This window comes from Ascaphus truei, chromosome 21 (genome assembly GCF_040206685.1).
Source record: "Ascaphus truei isolate aAscTru1 chromosome 21, aAscTru1.hap1, whole genome shotgun sequence".
Taxonomy (NCBI): Eukaryota; Metazoa; Chordata; class Amphibia; order Anura; family Ascaphidae; genus Ascaphus; species Ascaphus truei.
Genome location: NC_134503.1, coordinates 6,690,413 through 6,712,911, shown reverse-complemented (window position 1 = coordinate 6,712,911; position 22,499 = coordinate 6,690,413). Strand labels below are relative to the sequence as shown.

General features: G+C 45.8%; 1 protein-coding gene across 4 annotated transcripts in view; it reads left to right on the top strand.

The window, feature by feature from the left end:
• Positions 1 to 5,674: 5,674 nt before the first annotated feature.
• The window catches only part of AK8 (adenylate kinase 8), a 58,526-nt gene continuing 41,701 nt past the window's right edge, over positions 5,675 to 22,499 (top strand). Inside the window, exons 1-4 of one of the 4 annotated variants that reach the window (XM_075578755.1) lie at positions 5,675 to 5,880; positions 7,124 to 7,208; positions 17,766 to 17,815; positions 19,564 to 19,707. In XM_075578755.1, the coding sequence (XP_075434870.1) occupies positions 5,797 to 5,880; positions 7,124 to 7,208; positions 17,766 to 17,815; positions 19,564 to 19,707 (363 nt within the window). In that variant the 5' untranslated portion in view covers positions 5,675 to 5,796. The remainder of the gene's footprint in view (positions 5,881 to 7,123; positions 7,209 to 17,765; positions 17,816 to 19,563; positions 19,708 to 22,499) is intronic. The other 3 variants (XM_075578756.1, XM_075578753.1, XM_075578754.1) reach the window with 3 other exon arrangements.

The window sequence follows — 22,499 nt, the reverse complement described above, 5'->3', positions numbered from 1 at the left end:
GGGATTCCAAACTGATTGTTTGAGCCGTTGCATGGTTACCATTATGACATCTCCAGCAACTGTTTAGTTTGACTAGCAACCTCAGCATGGGCCTGATAGTGGCATGTATTTTAAACTAAAGCTACAGACAAACTTCCCCCTTCACCCCTTTAGTGCTAACAACCACAATCTACGGACATTAAGGTAGCAGAAGAATGAGATGCTTCATTTCAGGACAAGGCCCATTTCTAGCAATGAACAGAGAATGAGTGGTTCATAAGACCAGAATCACCTTGTTGGTGTAAAGGTGCATTGTCTGCTCCATGCCTAAACCCCCCTGTTCTTAAATATCCGAGACAGCAATCTAAAGTACTACTGATTATCATTGTACACTGGTAATTGGCTAGACCTTCTACGAGGACTGAGAGCAACCAAAACAAACCGCATTACAAGTCTTCAAAAATGAAGTAGCCCCCCCCCCCCCCCCCCACCTGCTAAGCGCTCCCAATGCTAGGGAGTTGGGAAGAGTTCCATTGGTGGAACTTAGCAAACTTGACACCCTCTACAATTCAATATACCGTTTTGTTCTCCAATGCAACTACAACACACATCACTGTGAAATGCTCAAAGAACTAGATTGGTCATCACTTGAATCTAGGCGCAAAGTTCACCTTTCCTGTCTTGCCTTCAAATACTTTCTGGGCAAGCTACCCAGCTACCTGAACAAGCTCCTCACCCCTACCACATGCAGCACCTATCATCTGAGATCAGACTCCAAAAGACTATTCATGGTCCCAAGGTTCAACAAAATATCCGGCCGCTCCTCCTTCTCTTACCGTGCACCCCAAAACTGGAACAACCTACCGGAGACTCTCACATCCACCACCAGTTTAAGTTCTTTCAAATCTAAGGATGTCTCACACTTTAATCTGGTCTGTAACTGTAACATAAGCCTATAATATATATTTTCTTTAACTGTGCATGCAATATCTTGTATATAATGTATACCCTGTTCATTTATGTAACTGTATTTGTAACCATGTATTATTTGTCTTAACTCTGTGCCCAGGACATACTTGAAAATGAGAGGTAACTGTCAATGTATTACTTCCTGGTAAAACATTTTATAAATAAATAAATAAATATTACTTTGGGCTTCACGGTACCCCCACACAATATGGTGATTTCAGGATTATGAAGGTGTACAGAGGAGACATTACACCAATTAGCCCATATGGCAGCTTGGCGCTTCGTAAGCATTGGCACAACCACTGCACTGAAGGTGCATTTTTTAGTTCATGAGATTTAGGTGGCTGCACAGAGATACTCCACACCATTATATAATGCAGAGTGAAAGGAAAGTAACCTTTCTTTTATTACCACCCACGGGCAAGATGTCCTAAAACAGAAGGTGACATGCAGCCTCTCAGGCAATGAATAGTATGAATGAATGTGGGGCTCCTGTTTATGCTGCAGAACTTTATGCCTTTGCTTTCTTCTGGAACTTCTATGCTTCATTGTGTTGCAATACTGCAGGCTCCAAGCAGGCGCAGCTTTGATGGTGGCATAAACAGAAATGTTTTTGAACTCTTTCAAAGTCTGAAAATCAAACATTCACAGGGCAACAGTGTCTTGCACAAGAGGCAAGTGAAGAACAGCTCTCACCGTGTATGTTATCTCAATCCGTACAGAGCTTGGATAACAACGATAAAAGGCTGCTGGTACCAAGACCTTAAACAAACCCCCATCGTAGAATAGAAATGTCTCACTCTGGAGCTTGCTTATAGGAAGAGGTGGCTGATAGTCCTGCTGTTTTTCAATACTTAGATCTTGAAGGATGGACGGGAGGGGTCCTGCATCTTTAAACCTCAGATATGATATTTAATAAAATATGCATTTCTTCCCAACCCCCTGCCATGTTTTGACAAGCTGATCTTGTGTCCAAAAAGGTTTATATAAAACGTATGTAAATAACACATTCTTGTATATTATTTGCAGTATACAGTGTACAGTTTACCGCCGTTATAAATTCCTGTCCAAAGAGCTTACAGTCTAAATTTTTATTGCCTGAAAAGCGGCTTGTCTAACCTCGCAGAAGCAGCCACTGGATCCCACATTGCCCTTAAAACTGGACCAAGAAAACCATGGTTTCTAAAGAATTTAACAATCTAATTGTCTGTCTTAAAGTTATATAACTGATTCTAGCAGCATCAATTTGGCTGCTTTTGAAAATGAATTATAAATAGCATCCCTTCAAGAACCGTTGAATGGGGGAATTTTTTAAAATAATTGATTGTTTTCCTTACCTTTTGAACCACCTTCCCCTTATCAGAGAGCCAATAAAGATAAGGGGAAGGAAAAGGGGGGAGGGAGGGTGCGAGAGGTTCTGCCTGTGCAAATTCGTAATGAACACAATGACATCAAACAAAAAGGAGCAGCCACCAGAAATCCACCTCTCTCCCATATGTGTCAGCTCACCACGATTACAAATTAACGTCGACAAATGATGAAAAAAATAATAATACTTGGAGAAGCCCGATTTGAATTTAAAAAAAGGCATCATCCAGCTGTGACCCGTTACACGTGGCACTGCCATTAGTATATGGAAAACAAAAAGTGCGCTGTAAACTATTAGTGATAAAAGAAGGTGCTATGGGGCAATACGCCCTGGTGAGAGATGCAGCTAGTCAAAGAGATGGTTTCAGAATGAGGAAGTAGCACCTGCTACGAAACGCGTTGGATGATACTTTGTGCTATTTTCTACTGGTCTCACTGAGTGCCCTTTTCAACTTGTTCATTTGAACGTTTTCAATTGCCATTGAACCTATTTCGATTTGAGCTACGTGCGGCTGTTAAAGTACCCTGGCTACAATCTATGCGGTGACGTCATCTCGGAGCGTTTCTCTCTCAGCTGTTTCCTAAACGGAGATCACCTCAGCTTGAACTGCTAAGCAGAGTTGGACATGAGGTGTGGACGCCTTGAACCAGGAGCAGGTGCCTTCCCTACCGGAACAGATACCCCTAGCACTACGTTGAACGTATGTACATTTGAAACCAGGAGCGGGTGCCTACCGGAATAGACTTTATAAGACTGCGTTTGCAGGACTTTATGCCATCTCACTGCTGATACCAGTGCAATTAAGCTCTCCTGCAGGATTCCACTAATCCGGTGATATATACCAGGGGTGCGGAGACTTTTTGCCCTGCGCCCCCTTGCCTCCCCCCCCTTCACCTTGTATCCAGCATCAAACGATGCTGCAGGGGTCATGTCACGTGACCCAGCGACATTTGACGCGGGTCATGTGATGTCACGTCATGGGACCCCGCTGCGTCATTTGACACCGCATTGCCATGGTGACGTGTCTCACCAGCTGTCTGAATCAAGGTAAGTGAAGTTGCAGAGGCCTCACGCGATCCCTTGGCATTTAATGTAAATGCCTTGGGGAAGAGCGCGGGGCCTCTGCAACCGCCGAGTTTGCGCACTCCCGATATATTTGTAGCACCTTTTCCCCCACCCTACGTGAGATCATAGAGCTACCGGTGTATTCTGGTGTGGTTCATACCTGTGAGGTTGACCAGAAGGCCCTGAGAACTCTGCGATGGTATAGTGAGGTATCAGGACGGGATCTCAGTAATGATCATCCGTAGCGCAGCGTCTCCAGCCGGTGAGGATCCTGGTACAGCCAGGATGGTCCACACTGGCAACTCAGATAATGGCCCAGTCAAGTAGCCACAACATATGGTTCAACTGTGTCTTTATTGGCATCACTCTGGTTACAACATAGATGTTCCCTGGCGCAGACCCACCGGGCTGGAGGCCCTGCAGGCCCCTCCTCAGCTCCCCTTACCCCCTGATGGGATAAAGGGTAATCACATCCACTGCACTGGGGGAGGGAAGGGAGACTCACTGCTGGGAGAGTGTCAGCTTATATACCCCAGGGGAGGGGATGGTAACCCTGCCCCATAACAGGGCAGGTCCGATACTGACAGAAATCACATCACGGGCGTGTGACCCAGCCAGTATCCTCCCCAGGGATGACACTCTCTGATTGTTGTTAGGCCCGCCCCTGGATACAGCAATAGTGTATCCAGGCTGCAACAACAAGCAAGGCCTTCATGAGAGAGCTCATCCCCCACATTGCCTGTGTCTAACAGGACTTAGGCTAAGTCCCCGCTAGCGCTGATCGGGCTGAGCGGGCGGCGCTTGCAGAGGAGACTTACATATATAGATATATGTAAGTCCCCGCTCACGCGGTGCGCGCGACGCTCGTGCACACACGCTCAGCCGCGATCGGCGCTTAGCTAAACAAAAAATCTATAATTACCGCGTGCTCAGCTAGCCCGCAAAAATGTGCCGAAGCAGGCTCTTCAACTGAGCCACTGATTGAGCCACCTGTGCTGAAGCAGGGATATCCTGAAAACTTGACCTATTGGGCGGTCTTGAGGACTGGAATTGGCCACCCCTGGTATACAGTATTTGCAGGAAAACATATTAAAGCCGTGTTTGGAAACACATATACTTTATTGTCAACATTTACTTCTGGTACACAAAGCCAGGGTTACTATTTACTTTAAACATCTAGAATATGTTCTGTCATCAGATCAAGAAGATTGTATGAATGGTGGTCTGTTGATTTAACCTTCTCCTTTCATGGGTGTATTCTAACAGTCAGTGATTTCTAACAGGAAGATTGGTGGATGTAAACACTGGCTGTCAATACAACCGATTGCCAAACTCTGAGACGGAAATGCACAGCCTTAAACTTCAAACTTGTGCAAGAGTCAGTTACCTTCCATTATTATAAAGGAGAGAGAACATGCCAAATAGGAAAGAATACCATTTCAATATGCAAACAGCGCTATTAGGATACTACATACATAAGCAAAATAGATATATGAAGTCCCTGTAATGCATTGGTTACTAATGACATGCTCAGTGAAATATGAGAGTAAGAGACTCTGGATATTGAAATGCCTTATTTCTAACTTGGAAGCCTCCGAATCACATTCATGGGAATGGATCTGATCTCTTTTCCAGCACAGGGAACTGGCTTCACAAACTATTGAATAGAGGTTTTAGGGGTTTATTCTACATCCACCGCAGCGGCTGTTTGGGATTTTTTTAGTTGAAAATTCCCATGGATTTAGCCATTAACCACCATGTCTGAAAGATACCATGGAGAAGAAGCCAAAACTACTGCACAGCCTTTTGGGAGAAAAAAAAAATTCCATTACTCAGCAGCAGCCCCCTAGCAACAGCCCTGCTCTCTCCCTGATCAGGGAAATCTCACCTTTCAACCCTATTCACACCAATTCAATGTCCCACAAACCCGTGAATAAAAGACTGCATGCTCCACTTCATGATTTCCTCTCTCTCTCCCCTCTTTCTTTCTCTCTCTTTCCTTCTTTCATTCTTTTCTCTCTCTCCTCCTCCTCTCCCTCTCTCTTTTACTCTCTCTCCTCTCTCATATTAATTTAAACAATTTAAAAACATGTTTGACCCCCCCCCTTGACACCAGAGGGGGCTGCAGCCCGTTGCATTGGATTAATGAGGTTATACACACGTTTCATTCAATCATTTGTTCCTGGTAACAAACAGAGCTTTAATTCAAGCCAGCCTGAGCAAAGCGCGCATGCATGCAGTGGAACGCAAGGCAGCAGCACGTCGCGAGGTGATGACGCCACGAGAGTCCTTGGTAACGTCGGTTGGCAAGGGAGCCGGCAAGTGCGGTTGGTTGCTAGGGAGCGGAGCTGTCTAGGTGCAGGGGTCGGAGAGGCCTGAGTATTGGGTAGGTTTCCTGGGGGAAAGGATCCGATATGGACGCCACTACGAAACCCCTGCGCATCCCCCCGGAGATGTCAGTGTATGCCGAGGAGAACAAGGTGTTCGATATCCTCCAGGTAAGGAGGCGTGGGAGGGGGGATAGCGACATAGTGCAGGGAGAGCATTGTAGGGTGATGTAGGATGGGGGTGAGGGAGAGATAGGGGGAGGGGGGCTAGAGACATAGTGTAGGGGTGCAGGGAGAGCATTGTAGGGTGATGTAGGATGGGGGTGAGGGAGAGATAGGGGGAGGGGGGCTAGAGACATAGTGTAGGGGTGTTAGGGAGAGCATTGTAGGGTGATGTAGAATGGGGTGAGGGAGAGATGGGGGGAGGGGGGATATGGACATAGTGCAGGGGGAGCTTTGTAGGGTGATGTAGAATGGGATGGGGGGAGGGGGGATAGGGACATAGTGCAGGGGGAGCTTTGTAGGGTGATGTAGGATGGGGTGAGGGAGAGCATTATAGGGTGATGTAGGATGGAGTGAGGGAGAGATGGGGCAGGGGCAGGGTTAAGGGGACCATTCAGATTGAGAAAGGGGGGCAGACGGATATGCGGTGATGTAGGCTAGGGGGAGAGGAAGAGAGAGTGAGACAGGGTGAGGGTTATAGGATGAAGTAAGGTAGGAAGTGGGGGAGAGTTGGTGTAGGGGTTCATGGGAATAGATAGGATGAGGGGAGGATATGGTGCTGGGACAGGGAGAGCCAGATGAAAGGGTAAGAGGTTAGGGCTAGAGAAAGAGTTGCAGGGGTGTGTTTATAGGATCATATGATGTTGGGGTGCAGAGGAAGAGTTATTGGGGGGTATGGTAAGGGTTGTAGGGGGTACAGAGGCAGAGCGAGAGAGTTATAAAGTCATAGGGGGCGAGGGAGAGAATGTAGGCTGAGGGGGAGAGAATGTAGTACAGATTTAGTATACATATAGGGAGGGAGAGGGAAATGCTGAGATATACAATAGAAGAACCAGGGTCAGTATGGGCGAATAAAGGAGGTGGGTTGTAGGGGAGAGAGGGAGAAAAGTAAGACATGGAGGTCTATGCGAAAAACAAATAGCACATGATTAGAGTGGGCACAGCAATGTCATCTTCCAAACATCCGCATGTTATTTGTGGATTCTGGGCAAAATAAAAAATATACCAACATTTTAACCCTTTGGCTGTCAGACAGGTCTGTAACTCACTACAAATAGGTTAATAGAAAAGTAGTGACTTGAATCAGTAAGACTCTGTTACAGTTGAGGAGCGAGGGCTGAACTTGGGTTTGAGGATAGTGACAAACTGTCACCTAAAACATATGATCATTTAATTTGCTATTGCTTTCCAGAAAATGGTGGGGAATCTTCTAGTGGACAGACCTGAGGACCCTATTCAATACCTGATAGATCATTTACGGAATGATAACGACGAAAGTAAGTACGTCTGATTGGTACCCGGAGGTGCCTACACTTGATACATCATAACAAGGATCAAGGAAGTTGATTCTATAAGAAATGGCCCGTGTAGCTATGCAGAAGGACTATCCTGGATGTGTAATAAGTCATATAAAGACCATGGAGGTCTCTGGGTTCTATGTCCTAACAGATATTTGTCATTTTCTTTTCCTATCAGGATTGTAGTGGCAAAATGTAGTACAACCCTTTATGAAATGTGCCTGGTATTTATGAAGCTCGTTATATGACTTTTTACATACGACTCCTAGTTTGTTGCGCGACATAATGTTTGACGCAATGCGTCATCATATACCTGCTTGATACAATTTAAATCAGAATGATATGTGTGCATTATTTTATAACTAGCATCAGTATATATCAGTTATTAGTTTGATATATTTTAAAATAGCCATAATGTAAAAATGACATTTTGTTCTTGATTATAATCATTCGGGCTGTGCCCACATATTTTTTTTTTAAATTATTGGTAGCAACAGAAGAATTGCCAATTCTGTGCTAACAATGAAGAGAAATGGTAGGATTTACAACTTGGCGTACAATTTTGATGCAGTTGTGACTATTCTTTTGATGTATATAGTACATACATTTAGTACATACCACTTACATCTGTCAGTCATGGACATAAATATTGCTCCATCGCTTTTAAACACCTGTTTGCGCCGCAATATCTGACTCAGAAAGTTTTTTTTGCACTTACCGCACACATTGAAAAAACAAACGTTTAATGCAGTGTTTTCCAACCAGGGTTCCCTGTAATCTTCAGGTCATGTTTAAAATTGTACCAAATACAGAAGAATTTGCAATGCACCTGATCTCAGACGCGCTATTAGAGAGGGTTGGGGGTTCCTTACAATGCACCTGATCTCAGACGCGCTATTAGAGAGGGTTGGGGTTCCTTACAATGCATTTGATCTCAGACACACTATTAGAGAGGGTTGGGGTTCCTTACAATGCATCTGATGTCAGGCGTGCTATTAGAGAGGGTTGGGATTCCTTACAATGCATCTGGTGGCAGACACACTATTAGAGAGGGTTGGGGTTCTTCACAATTTCACATAGGGTTCCTTAACCAAAAAAGTTGGAAACCACTGGTTTTGTACATAGACGCACACAGGCAATGTACGTTTTTAGTTTTCATGCATCAATTTAATGCGAAGTATTCCTTTTGCGACACTTGGTACTTAGACGCCTCTGTCTGAGAAGCGGGTTATGATGTGCTGTTCCACCTTTCGGTGCACACTTGTGTTAAATGTACAGACCGTTTCTTACAGACGATAGTGTCACCACACGTAGCATTTGTTACGCAGATTAAAATGAGAACATGACACACAGGCACACAATCCGATAAATCTCGTTACTCAATGCGTCGTGATTGTTGCTAAGAGACGTACTTGGACCCAAAAGTCACCTAATTCCCTTTATTTATTTATTTAATTATTTATTTATAAAATGTGTTACCAGGAATTAGTACATTGAGAGTTACATCTCGTTTTCAAGTATGTCCTGGGCACAGAGTTATAATGACAAATAATACATGGTTACAAATACAGTTACATAAGTGAACAGGGTATACATTATATACAAGACATATATATCTTTGATGACATATCCCTTCTAAAGTGCCCTTCTTTGGGAGAACAAAATGCAGCCATAAGGCAGAATTTATTTGACACATACAGTAGAGGAATCTTGTGGAGAAAACAAGTATTCCCCGCTCTCACGGTGACTGACTAGCAAAGCTGGGTTATTAGATGTATTGATTTTTATCATCCTGTGTAAAAGGCTTCTAGTCACAGAAGTGGAACATTTCCTTATTTTCTGTTGTGTCAACTTGTTAAGAGAGATATCAGCATACAAGCCTTTCTTCTCACCAGTAGACATACAGTATGTGTCAATAACCTGAGAGATAACAGGAACAGATGTATTTCTCAGGACTATGATGTTTAGTAAATGGTCAGACCTTGGCGGGTTATACCAGGGGTGGGCAGCTCCCGTCCTCAGGGGCCACCAACAGGTCAGGTTTTCAGGATATCCCTGCTTCAGCACAGGTGGCTCAATCAGAGGCTCAGTCAAAAACTGAGCCTCTGATTGAGCCACCTGTGCTGAAGCAGAGACTGTTTAAGTCACCTGTGCTGAAGCAGGGATATCCTGAAAACCTGACCTGTTGGTGACCCCTGAGGACCGGAGTTGCCCACCCCTGGGCTATATGGTCTAGCCGAGCTCTAACTCTCCCGCTGCCAGATGGGCCTGAAACACATTGGAAATCAAGGCTTTGCTGGCCCCCCTGGAAGTGAAAGGGTTAAACTGGATTGCATGTACAGTAGTGAGAATGGTTGCGTCTTTGATTTTGCTCTTGTTTCGTATTCTATGTACACCTAGCGGATGCGTGCATGTACAGTATGGAGATCTGGGTTTGAGAAATAAAAGCAGGAACAAAAATAGTATTTGTTGACAATCTTGCAACAAGTGAAAATTGGAAATAGACCGTTACTGTAAACCAAAGCAGTCATATATATTCTTCTAGAGAGTCCTGTAAGAGGGGTGGTCACATCCTGCAGGACATCGCAAAGTCCTGTAAGAGGGGTGGTCACATCCTGCAGGACATCGCAGAGTCCTGTAAGAGGGGTGGTCACATCCTGCAGGACATCGCAGAGTCCTATAAGAGGGGTGGTCACGTCCTGCAGGACATCGCAGAGTCCTGTAAGAGGGGTGGTCACATCCTGCAGGACATCGCAGAGTCCTGTAAGAGGGGTGGTCACGTCCTGCAGGACATCGCAGAGTCCTGTAAGAGGGGTGGTCACGTCCTGCAGGACATCGCAGAGTCCTGTAAGAGGGGTGGTCACGTCCTGCAGGACATCGCAGAGTCCTGTAAGAGGGGTGGTCACGTCCTGCAGGACATCGCAGAGTCCTGTAAGAGGGGTGGTCACGTCCTGCAGGACATCGCAGAGTCCTGTAAGAGGGGTGGTCACGTCCTGCAGGACATCGCAGAGTCCTGTAAGAGGGGTGGTCACGTCCTGCAGGACATCGCAGAGTCCTGTAAGAAGGCTGGTCACGTCCTGCAGGACATCGCAGAGTCCTGTAAGAGGACTGGTCACGTCCTGCAGGACATCGCAGAGTCCTGTAAGAGGGGTGGTCACGTCCTGCAGGACATCGCAGAGTAAGGAGGAGGAAAAGCTTCAGTTCAAATGGCGAGAGTCAGAGTGTGAGAGACTGAGAGACGGGGTTAGTTGGTGATATAGGGAGACTGGGTTAGTTGGTGATATAGGGAGACGGGGTTAGTTGGTGATATAGAGAGACGGGGTTAGTTGGGGATATAGGGAGACGGGGTTAGTTGGTGATATAGAGAGACGAGGTTAGTTGGTGATATAGAGAGACGGGGTTAGTTGGGGATATAGAGAGACGGGGTTAGTTGGTGATATAGAGAGACGAGGTTAGTTGGTGATATAGAGAGACGGGGTTAGTTGGGGATATAGAGAGACGGGGTTAGTTGGTGATATAGAGAGACGGGGTTAGTTGGTGATATAGGGAGACGGGGTTAGTTGGTGATATAGGGAGACGGAGTTAGTTGGTGATATAGAGAGACGGGGTTAGTTGGGGATATAGAGAGACAGGGTTAGTTGGGGATATAGAGAGACGGGGTTAGTTGGGGATATAGAGAGACGAGGTTAGTTGGGGATATAGAGAGACGGGGTTAGTTGGGGATATAGAGAGACGGGGTTAGTTGGTGATATAGAGAGACGGGGTTAGTTGGGGACATAGGGAGACGGGTTAGTTGGTGACATAGAGAGACGGGGTTAGTTGGTGACATAGAGAGACGGGGTTAGTTGGTGATATAGAGAGACGGGTTAGTTGGTGATATAGGGAGACGGGGTTAGTTGGTGATATAGGGAGACGGGGTTAGTTGGTGATATAGAGAGACGGGGTTAGTTGGTGATATAGAGAGACGGGGTTAGTTGGTGATATAGAGAGACGGGGTTAGTTGGTGATATAGAGAGACGGGGTTAGTTGGTGATATAGAGTCGGGGTTAGTGGGAGATATAGAGAGACGGGGTTAGTTGGTGATATAGAGAGACGGGGTTAGTTGGTGATATAGAGAGACTGGGTTAGTTGGTGATATAGAGAGACGGGGTTAGTTGGTGATATAGAGAGACGGGGTTAGTTGGTGATATAGAGAGACGGGGTTAGTTGGTGATATAGGGAGACGGGGTTAGTTGGTGATATAGGGAGACGGAGTTAGTTGGTGATATAGAGAGACAGGGTTAGTTGGGGATATAGAGAGACGGGGTTAGTTGGGGATATAGAGAGACGAGGATAGTTGGGGATATAGAGAGACGGGGTTAGTTGGGGATATAGAGAGACGGGGTTAGTTGGTGATATAGAGAGACGGGGTTAGTTGGGGACATAGGGAGACGGGTTAGTTGGTGACATAGAGAGACGGGGTTAGTTGGTGACATAGAGAGACGGGGTTAGTTGGTGATATAGAGAGACGGGGTTAGTTGGTGATATAGGGAGACGGGGTTAGTTGGTGATATAGGGAGACGGGGTTAGTTGGTGATATAGAGAGACGGGGTTAGTTGGTGATATAGAGAGACGGGGTTAGTTGGTGATATAGAGAGACGGGGTTAGTTGGTGATATAGAGAGACGGGGTTAGTTGGTGATATAGAGAGACGGGTTAGTTGGTGATATAGAGAGACGGGATTAGTTGGTGATATAGGGAGACGGGGTTAGTTGGTGATATAGAGAGACGGGGTTAGTTGGTGATATAGGGAGACGGCGTTAGTTGGTGATATAGGGAGACGGGGTTAGTTGGTGATATAGGGAGACGGGGTTAGTTGGTGATATAGGGAGACGGGGTTAGTTGGTGATATAGGGAGACGGGGTTAGTTGGTGATATAGAGAGACGGGGTTAGTTGGTGATATAGGGAGACGGGGTTAGTTGGAGATATAGAGAGACGGGGTTAGTTGGGGATATAGAGAGACAGGGTTAGTTGGGGATATAGAGAGACGGGGTTAGTTGGGGATATAGAGAGACGGGGTTAGTTGGGGATATAGAGAGACGGGGTTAATTGGTGATATAGAGAGACGGGGTTAGTTGGTGATATAGAGAGACGGGGTTAGTTGGGGACATAGGAAGACGGGTTAGTTGGTGACATAGAGAGACGGGGTTAGTTGGTGATATAGAGAGACGGGGTTAGTTGGTGATATAGAGAGACGGGGTTAGTTGGTGATATAGAGAGACGGGGTTAGTTGGTGATATAGAGTCGGGGTTAGTGGGAGATATAGAGAGACGGGGTTAGTTGGTGATATAGAGAGACGGGGTTAGTTGGTGATATAGAGAGACGGGGTTAGTTGGTGATATAGAGTGACGGGGTTAGTTGGTGATATAGAGAGACGGGGTTAGTTGGTGATATAGGGAGACGGGGTTAGTTGGTGATATAGGGAGACGGGGTTAGTTGGTGATATAGAGAGACGGGGTTAGTTGGTGATATAGGGAGACGGGGTTACTTGGTGATATAGAGAGACGGGGTTAGTTGGTGATATAGGGAGACGGGGTTAGTTGGTGATATAGAGAGACGGGGTTAGTTGGTGATATAGAGAGACGGGGTTAGTTGGTGATATAGGGAGACGGGGTTAGTTGGTGATATAGAGAGACGGGGTTAGTTGGTGATATAGGGAGACGGGGTTAGTTGGTGATATAGAGAGACGGGGTTAATTGGTAATATATAGAGAGACGGGGTTAATTGGTGATATAGGGAGACGGAGTTAGTTGGTGATATAGAGAGACGGGGTTAGTTTGTGATATAGGGAGACGGGGTTAGTTGGTGATATAGAGAGACGGGGTTAGTTGGGGATATAGAGAGACGGGGTTAGTTGGGGATATAGAGAGACGGGGTTAATTGGGGATATAGAGAGACGGGGTTAATTGGTGATATAGAGAGACGGGGTTAATTGGTGATATAGGGAGACAGAGTTAGTTGGTGATATAGAGAGACGGGGTTAGTTTGTGATATAGGGAGACGGGGTTAGTTGGTGATATAGAGAGACGGGGTTAGTTGGGGATATAGGGAGACGGGGTTAGTTGGTGATATAGAGAGACGGGGTTAGTTGGTGATATAGGGAGACGGGGTTAGTTGGTGATATAGAGAGACGGGGTTAGTTGGTGATATAGAGAGACGGGGTTAGTTGGGGATATAGAGAGACGGGGTTAGTTGGTGATATAGAGAGACGGGGTTAGTTGGTGATATAGAGAGACGGGGTTAGTTGGTGATATAGAGAGACGGGGTTAGTTGGTGATATAGAGAGACGGGGCTAGTTGGTGATATAGGGAGACGGGGTTATTCGGTGATATAGAGAGACAGGGTTAGTTGGTGATATAGGGAGACGGGGTTAGTTGGTTATATAGGGAGACGGGGTTAGTTGGTGATATAGAGAGACGGGGTTAGTTGGTGATATAGAGAGACGGGGTTAGTTGGGGATATAGAGAGACGGGGTTAGTTGGTGATATAGAGAGACGGGGTTAGTTGGTGATATAGAGAGACGGGGTTAGTTGGTTATATAGGGAGACAGGGTTAGTTGGTGATATAGAGAGACGGGGTTAGTTGGTGATATAGAGAGACGGGGTTAGTTGGTGATATAGGGAGACGGGGTTAGTTGGTGATATAGGGAGACGGGGTTAGTTGGTTATATAGGGAGACGGGGTTAGTTGGTGATATAGAGAGACGGGGTTAGTTGGGGATATAGAGAGACGGGGTTAGTTGGTGATATAGGGAGACGGGGTTAGTTGTTGATATAGAGAGACGGGGTTAGTTGGTGATATAGAGAGACGGGGTTAGTTGGTGATATAGAGAGACGAGGTTAGTTGGTGATATAGAGAGACGGGGTTAGTTGGTGATATAGACGGGGTTAGTTGGTGATATAGAGAGACGGGGTTAGTTGGTGATATAGAGAGACGGGGTTAGTTGGTGATATAGAGAGACGGGGTTAGTTGGTGATATAGAGAGACGGGGTTAGTTGGTGATATAGAGAGACGGGGCTAGGCTGTCAGCCACATGCCATTTGCCCTGTTATATTGTCCGTAATGGCTGGAAATTCTGTGGCATGGCATTTCTTTATAGAAGCCGCCCTATACTATGGCCATCGACCTATCTTTCTATCAACCACCATTCACCAACACTTCACATCACCACAATAAATAGGCCTGGGAAGATAGGCCTGCTCTTTACCCTGATCTATTCTAGCAAAGCGCTAGGAGAGCAGATGTTCCTGCGTATCAATGTTTCATGGTTTCTGTTCACCATATGATTTGTTCTCTTGTTATAAGCCACATAATGATGGCTTTTTGTCAGAAGTAAATTGGGTTTCATTTTCTACCTGTGCTGGTAACTCCTCGGTTGTAGGCATCCTCTGGTTAGTTAAGTCACTGGATTGAGTGAATGAGTCCCAAACCTCAGGGGCAGCTCAGGTAAAGGAATAGCAGGTACAGCATGTGCTATGTACTGCAACGTAATAAATGAAATGTACAGCGTGCATCCAGGACAAAAACGTTTGCCCATTCTAATGTGATTCATGTATTCGATTGAGCCACCTGTGCTGAAGCAGGGATAACCTGAAAACCTGACCTGTTGGTGGCCCTTGAGGACTGGAGTTGGCCACCCCTGGATTAACCCATTCACTGCCTGTGCAATCAGGGCTGGACTGAGGGAGTAGCGCCCCCGGGATGGTCTCCCCTCCTCCTGCAGCATCGCTGCGTCAAATGGCTCTGTGTTGCCATGACAATGTGTCACCAAATGAGGTCCCGTTGTCATGGAAAAGCGTCAGAGCGCTGAAAGAGGAGACGGCAAAAGGTAAGGGTGCGCGCTCCAACCTCGTGGCCATCTTTAAATATCTTAAGTCCGGCCCAGCCTCGTCAATGGCAAGGGACATTTAAAGATGGCGCGTCGGAGCGCCAGGCGTAGGACTCGAAGCGGCAGCAGCAGCAGCAGCCGCAGCCGCAGCAGCAGCAGCAAGGGACAATAACCGAGCGGAGACCGGGACAAGGCCTGCGCACCCTGTCCCGCGTCGCCGCTCCGTTAATGTCCTGCATTGCTGCTGCGGCTCCAAGTCCTGCACGCGCCTGCCACTCCAGCGCCATCTTTAAATGTCCTTCGACATTCGAGGCTGCGCAGGACTCAGACATTTAAAAAAAGATGGCGCTGGGGTCGGAACGCATGGCGCCCCTTTTCAGTTGGCGCCTTGGACAAGTGCCTGGCCAGCCCGCCCCATAATCCGGCACCGGGAATATGTGGATAGGTTTGTGGCTGTGTATTGTTCTTACCTACTCCGCATTGCATCGTATTTGTCATCATTCACAAGGGGACATCACGCCTGTGAGTTAGTGGCCAGAGCGAGTGTCACCCAAGTGAATGACTTGCTATAAAGTACAGCAGCATCCCTCTCTGACTGGTATTCATTGGATGCCCCAGGGATTGTGCTTCTGTGTTGGGAGCGCTAGGCTGCCCATTACACTATTCCTTGTAGTTCTGCTTGGGCTTTATAAGAAACAGACCAACAAACGCAGAACGGTTTGACACCTGTGTGTATACATGTGGCTTGACATTTACCGGTCTGCCGGTTCTGAGGTGGATTCATGCTCATGTCAACGATACATTCACTTTAATAAATGTATGTGGGGGAAAGAATTGTGTATTGGCAGCATTAATCCTTAATGTCTTTATCGGTTGGTGTAGATCAGGGGTGTCAAACTTAGTCCTCGAGGGCCACCAAAAGGCCAGGTTTTCTGGATATCCCTGCTTCAGCACAGGTGGCTCAATCAGTCTCTGCTTAAGCACAGGTGGCTCAATCAGTGGCTCAGTCTTCGACTTTTGTGCTGAAGCAGGGATATCCATAAAAGCTGGCCTGTTAGTGGCCCTTGAGGACTGAGTTTGAGACCCCTGGCGGAGATACACAACAAAAAGAAACTTGTGAACAGCATTGTCTGGTTGCTCCAGTAAAAGACATATGAATGACAGCTCTGTAAAATAATTCCCGGGGCACACACATTATTTTTGCTTTATTAAGCCATTGTGCTATTTTGTTTCTGCCTTGAACTTGCATAGTTACATAGTAGATGAGGTTGAAAGAAGACGTGTCCATCAAGTCCAACCTATGCTAAATTTAGACGACAGATACTTTATCCTATATCCGTGCTTGCAGTATATTGACCCAGAGGAAGGCAAACCAAAAAACTGGTGGATATTCTGTTTAAAGCCGAGTGCTACATAACTCTCTTTATTCTCAGTCAGTGATAGTCTACATCCTGAGATGGATGTCCTTATGGTAACATTCATATATTTATATTGGCAGCGGCTAAGATCCACCTTTGCCCATTCTTATACATTGCCATTCACTAAGCACAGGGAAAAAAGCAGATTTGGTACAAACCGAACATTTACAGTAGCCCAGGGCAATATTAAAGCATTATACAGAGTATATAATAGCGTATTTCCTTTTTTTATCAAACGTTTGTCCAAGAAAGCTGTGCATTAAAGCTCCAATACCTTAAGGGTTTTCTTGTGAATTTTAAATCACTTTCCTCGTTAAACCTCAAAAGGATCTGTGGATGGAGAGGTTTCTTGATTTTCCTTTGAAGTGCTGTGAAGAAGTTGATTAATCTTGGCAACAGAGCACTCTTTCATGGCTCTGTTTTATAAATAATTCCTGCGTGCCGAGTCAGGATTTCAAGGTGCGAGAGAGTTAGACTTTAAGAAACCAGAGTTTAATAAAGCTGGTGTTGGAGAAAAAAAATGATATGTTTTAAAATCTGCAGACCAATCAGTTCCAAGTATTTCTCTACACTGTGGTCAGGTTCTTTTAAGGCAGAATATGTAGATGTTATTTGTTTTCTGTGTTTTATTCCTCTCTGGATGATTCAGGTGTTTTGGGGGGGGGGGGGGGGGGGTTGCAGAAAGCTGGTATATAGCCTCCAACGTTTTCATGCCAGCTCCTTCCAGTGTCTATTAAATAGCATAAGTTCTAGTGGCTGTGCTAGTCCTGGAAAAATATCGATTTGTCGTAGGCTGTGATTCATGTTAATGGCCTAGATGTTATACGGAGCTTTGAAAACCTCACAGGTCTCTTCTTCATATGTGCATATCGGCTGTTGCTCCTTCAACAAGCATCGTTGCCTACAATTAATGGTATGCAAATTAAATGGTGGAAATGGTCAGCGTTTCCATACTAGAAATCACTTGTGCTGAAGCAGAATTTGGAAATGTACTACTGTATTTTAGGGAAGAGGGAACAAGTTCAGCATCTTATTTGGAAATTGTTATTATTTTGAGGGAAGCATCTGTACCAAAGCCATGAATGGCCTTCGATCACACTAGTCCTATCTTTACCCCTTCAGATTGTGTTGCTTCTAATTGCCAACCTTGAATAGCCTGTCCCCAGCCACGTCTATTTCTCTACGAAATACCATTGAATAAAAAGAGCAGAACAGTATATATATTTGATTAAAACATGTTTGTATTCCACAGTTCCAAGAATTTTCCTTTTGGGTCCTCCAGCCTCAGGCAAACACACCATGGTATGTATAGCTTCTTTATTACCACGGTTTTGGAAGGGCTTAAGCAGGGGTGGGTAACACCAGTCCTCAAGGGCCACCAACAGGTCAGGTTTTAAGAATATCCCTGCTTCAGCATAGGTGGCTCAATCAGTCCCAGCCTCCGCAAAGGAGGCTCAATCAGTTCCAGCTTCAGTACAAGTGGCTCAATCAGGGGCTCAGTCTTCACCTGTGCTCAAGCAGGGATATCCTAAAAGCCTGACCTGTTGTTCGCCTTTGAGGACTGGAGTTGCCCACCCCTGGGTTAAAGCAGTATATCAATGTTAGGTTGAGACGTTACAGTGGTGCCATCTGTGGCAATCCACGGGGAAAGCACGGGCATACCTCACTTAGCCAACACAGACTAGATGTATTTAGTGTGTGGCAGGAACGGCCACGAGGCGGCTTTCCATGGGTTAAACATGGTAACCCAACTCCTGATCAGCAGAAAAAAATGGCGACTTATGTAATTAGAGTGCTGGCCAACATAAATGTTTATTTAAATACAAAGTTTCACTGTTTTAGGCTGTGACATTAACAAAACGCACGCACAGTAAAAATCCTACACCTCAGCAACTGGGACTTCATTTACCATGCATTAAGCCAGCAGGTGTGAGCAATTCATTCTGTTATGCGCAGATCTTGCATTCTTTATTGACTAAAAACCACGACTTTATTCATTAACTCTGCACTGCTTTGCAGGAGCATCCAGCAGTGTGGGGGTTAAAATGGCCGTCACTGTTTTTTTAATTTGGTCCCTTATAACTCATAAGAATTGAATCAAAACAATTATTTTCTGTGCGGCCAATGTGAACATTACAAGGAAACCTCCCTTGCATGTTCCGTATTAGCAGAGCATGACTGCTTTATTTTAGAGGGAAATTCTTCATATTAGTGTAGAAGTGATTGTACGGTTGATACTACATTTCCCCCCCCCCTTTTTTTTATGTTTATATGTAAAGCATGTGACAATGTATAATTCTACATTCTTGCCTAAGCTGGCAATCGTTTGGTGCTCCTGTTCTAAATCTGTAAAAACACTGATTGTGTGCCTAACATAATGGCTGCCTTTCCTTTTCAATGAATGCTCAGTTAGTGTAACTCAGCAGCTACAATGTATACTTATATTACTAAGGTAACATTATCTATTGTTACAGTTTGCAGCTCAAACTGCTGGGAACATTGGCAACAAATTATCCCAAACAGGAAAGTGTTGAAAAGATCTTGCACTGCTGGGGAGGTGGGCGGAAGCATGTTAGAAATCAAAAGGTGCTTTAAAACTCATTCAAAAATAGCATTAGGAGTTGAATAATACAAAAAAAATCACTATTATCCGATACTACAGAACTGATTTATTTAAAACAAAATAAATAAACCTTTACGTTTTCACATGTTTTGCTGCTTTAAGAGACTAGTAGAAAGCTGGAGAAGCCGAGCTGCTCAATCATAGTGGGATCTTATGTCATTTTAAGTTGACTTTTCCCGTTCTTTGTGCAGCCAGCTGTTGTGACATTATAACCCACTATAGCCTTGCTGTACCTCACAGGATCTAACATTCAGTGCAGGAAAAACCCCCGTGTGCCGTCTGATTACACAACAGAGACATTGCACCGTGTTTAAACATACATTTGTTCATAGATCATTTATTTAAAGCGCTAGCTGGAAGGAGGCAGCGGTTTGCTTGGCATGGAAAAATAAGAAAAGACCTTTGAAACTTATTTTCTTTTGTAAAGATGTGGACTCTTCTTCTTCTCGCCCCGCAGGCGAAGCTGGTATGCAAGCATCTTAATGCCACTCACCTCACCCCAGAGGATTTGTTGTCAAATGATGGTCCCTTGCTGGCGAAGGAAGCGCTTTCGTACAGAGATAAAGGCCAGGTATTGCTAATGAAGCACATGCATTATTTCCGGCTGCATTAACAGAGTATCTAAAGGCACTGATATCCATAACTGGGAAAGTAGTACTTCTATTTATAGCATTATTTCATGCTCAGAGCCCCATCCCCTGATAATTAACAGGCTGCTGCAAATATCCCTAGTGAGCATTACAACGCCCCTTCCAAAAACTTAAAGCTTTCCTTGCTTAGAATGGACAGGTGACGGGTTACAAGCTTTCCAACCTCTCAGGATCCTTCATCTGGTTACCCTGACCCTGGGAGGCTGGAAAGCTTGTAACATCTCAACTACTTGTTGGTCCAATAAAAGGTAACATACCCCTTACTCCCTCTCCCTCCTTTGTTACTACATGGAAGAAAGGACCAACACGGCTCCCCGTCCTTCTTTGCTTACTTAGGCTGCGCTTATAGTGCCGGTGACGTCAGGCTGCGGTCGCTGGAAAAATGAAATTGAGATGACTTCCAGCGATCGCGACCAAGCCGGCGCGGTGTCGCGCTTACTATAAGCGCATGCGACGGCGGCAATGCATTTGTTTTGACGTTGCATCGCTGTCGCCGGCGCTATAAGCGCAGCCTTAGGCCGAGTCCATAGAAGGACAGGCCGTGCTGAGGCGTGCGGACGCTCAGCGCTGAGCCCCTGCATCCTCAATGAGGATGCCTTGAGAGGGGGCTCACGCGAGCGTCCGCAGGCGTGCTCAGGCTTTGGAGTTTTCAGCCGAGCGCCAAGCTGTTTTTCAGCGCGCTGTCGGCTGAAAACCTCCAATGAGAGCGAGGCTGCGTCAACGTCACGGCGCCGTGACGTCGACGTCAGTACGTCGCGGGCGATTGGCCCAGCGACATCACTGCCCCGCCTCCCTCAGTCTCCCCCCACCTCTGATCGCGGACGCTGGCTCACCTGTATGTGCATGGAATCGCACAGCTTCTGCAGGCGAGCCTCAGCGTCAGCGCGGTGCAGCACGGCTCCCCCCCTCTATGGCCCGGGCCTTAGAATAAAGCTAAACTAAAACTGGACCCCACTCCCCATTCTCTGCACTCTGCTTCCACTCTCCAACATGTAAGTAATGTTCTGAGGAAGGAATCTGTTAATCTGTTATTGGTCACTGCTGTGATTGAAAGTCCAGTGGAGTTGGCTATGGCGCAAAGTTAAAATGTTAGACCTGCCAGAGGCTGTCTGGTCAGTATAATGCGCTTTGGGAACTGGAAGGCTATAGAGCAGGAGTGGCCAACTGCAGTCCTCTAGGGCCACCAACAGGCCAAGTTTTAAGTATATCCCTGCCTCAGCACAGGTGGACTGATTGAGCCAACTGTGCTGAAGCAGCGACATCCTGCAAACCTGACATTTTGGTGGCCCTTGAGGACTGGAGTTATATATATATTAATAGATTACTACTGCAATACTCCCCAAAAAATGACAGTTATGCTACAAGCCCAAATATTGCCTCCCCCCCGCCCCCAAAGTAGTGGAGCAATTAGCAGAATGCATAGAATTCCTCTCTGTTAAGCTGCAGGGGTTTTGTTGAGATCTGCTGAATGAATTAGCAGTTGTGGACGATGACAGCAATTTGTATGTCTTTGCAGTCTGTTAATCCTCCAATGATTAGCAACGGGGTTTTCCAATTGCTGGTAATGAGAAGCACACTTATCTGAACGCCAGCTCTGATGATAACAGTGTCTGGCCGGTCTATACGTTTAGCCTTTCATATTAGAGTGAAATGTTCCATATTCCTTCACATGCAGTAATAGATCAAAAATAGATATATCTACCATATTGACGTAAAAGAGTTTTAACACTTTCATGAGCCGCTTTGCAATAAGTGCGGCTATCTATGTATCTCAGGGGTTTTCAACCTTTTTTTGATTAAGGAACCGCAGAATTCGATTGTGAAATTCTGGGTAACCCCAAACCCCTCTCACCCCCCATCTCTTGCCCTCCCTCACCCCGTCTCTCGTGACTCTCCCCCTTACACTCTCTTCCTTACGCTCCCTCTCCCGTCTCTCTTCTATACACACAAACACTCTTCTATACACACACACTTACTCTCCTACACATACACACTCTCTAACCTTCCTCTCTCTATCTCTCTCTTTCTCTCTCTTTCTCTCTCTCTATCTCCCTATCTCCCTATCTCTCTATATTCTCTCGCCCTCTCTCTCATGAAGTTGATGCACCGGCTCTCTCCTTCCTCTCCCTCCTATCAGCCGGAAGTTGACGTGACTTCCGGTGCCGGCAGGAGTAGGGAGAGGAAGGATAGCAGTGACCGGGCGGCTGCTGCTGCTGAGCTTGGGAGCCGCCAGGTCACTGCTACGTACTGTAGGGTGCTGTCGGGCCTGGGACAGCTGAGAGAGTTGAGTCAGCTCTCCCCCCCCTGGCAGCCATGAAACACCTGAGGGGTGTTCACGGAACCCCCAAGGGGTGCTCATGGAACCACAGGGTTCCGCGGTACCCATTTGAAAAATCACTGATCTATTTATCTATCTTAATGTCTTGTACAGCTTGTACACAGCGCAAACCCTGCTCCTATGTGCGGTTAGGTATTTCCAGTTACGCTCTGTGGTGAATATCACATTAATGAATCAAAGCATTTTTGAAGATCTTTTGTATTTGCCTGTTCAGATCATTTTATGTCAGGAGAAAGCAAATAGTTTCAATTGAAATAACTAAAAGTGCAGTACATAAAATATAGATTTCAACAGTGTAGTCCAAGTAGAAAATATGAATAATAATTTAAAGATAGCTACCCAAGAAGAAAAATCAACTGACATTACAAGAAACCC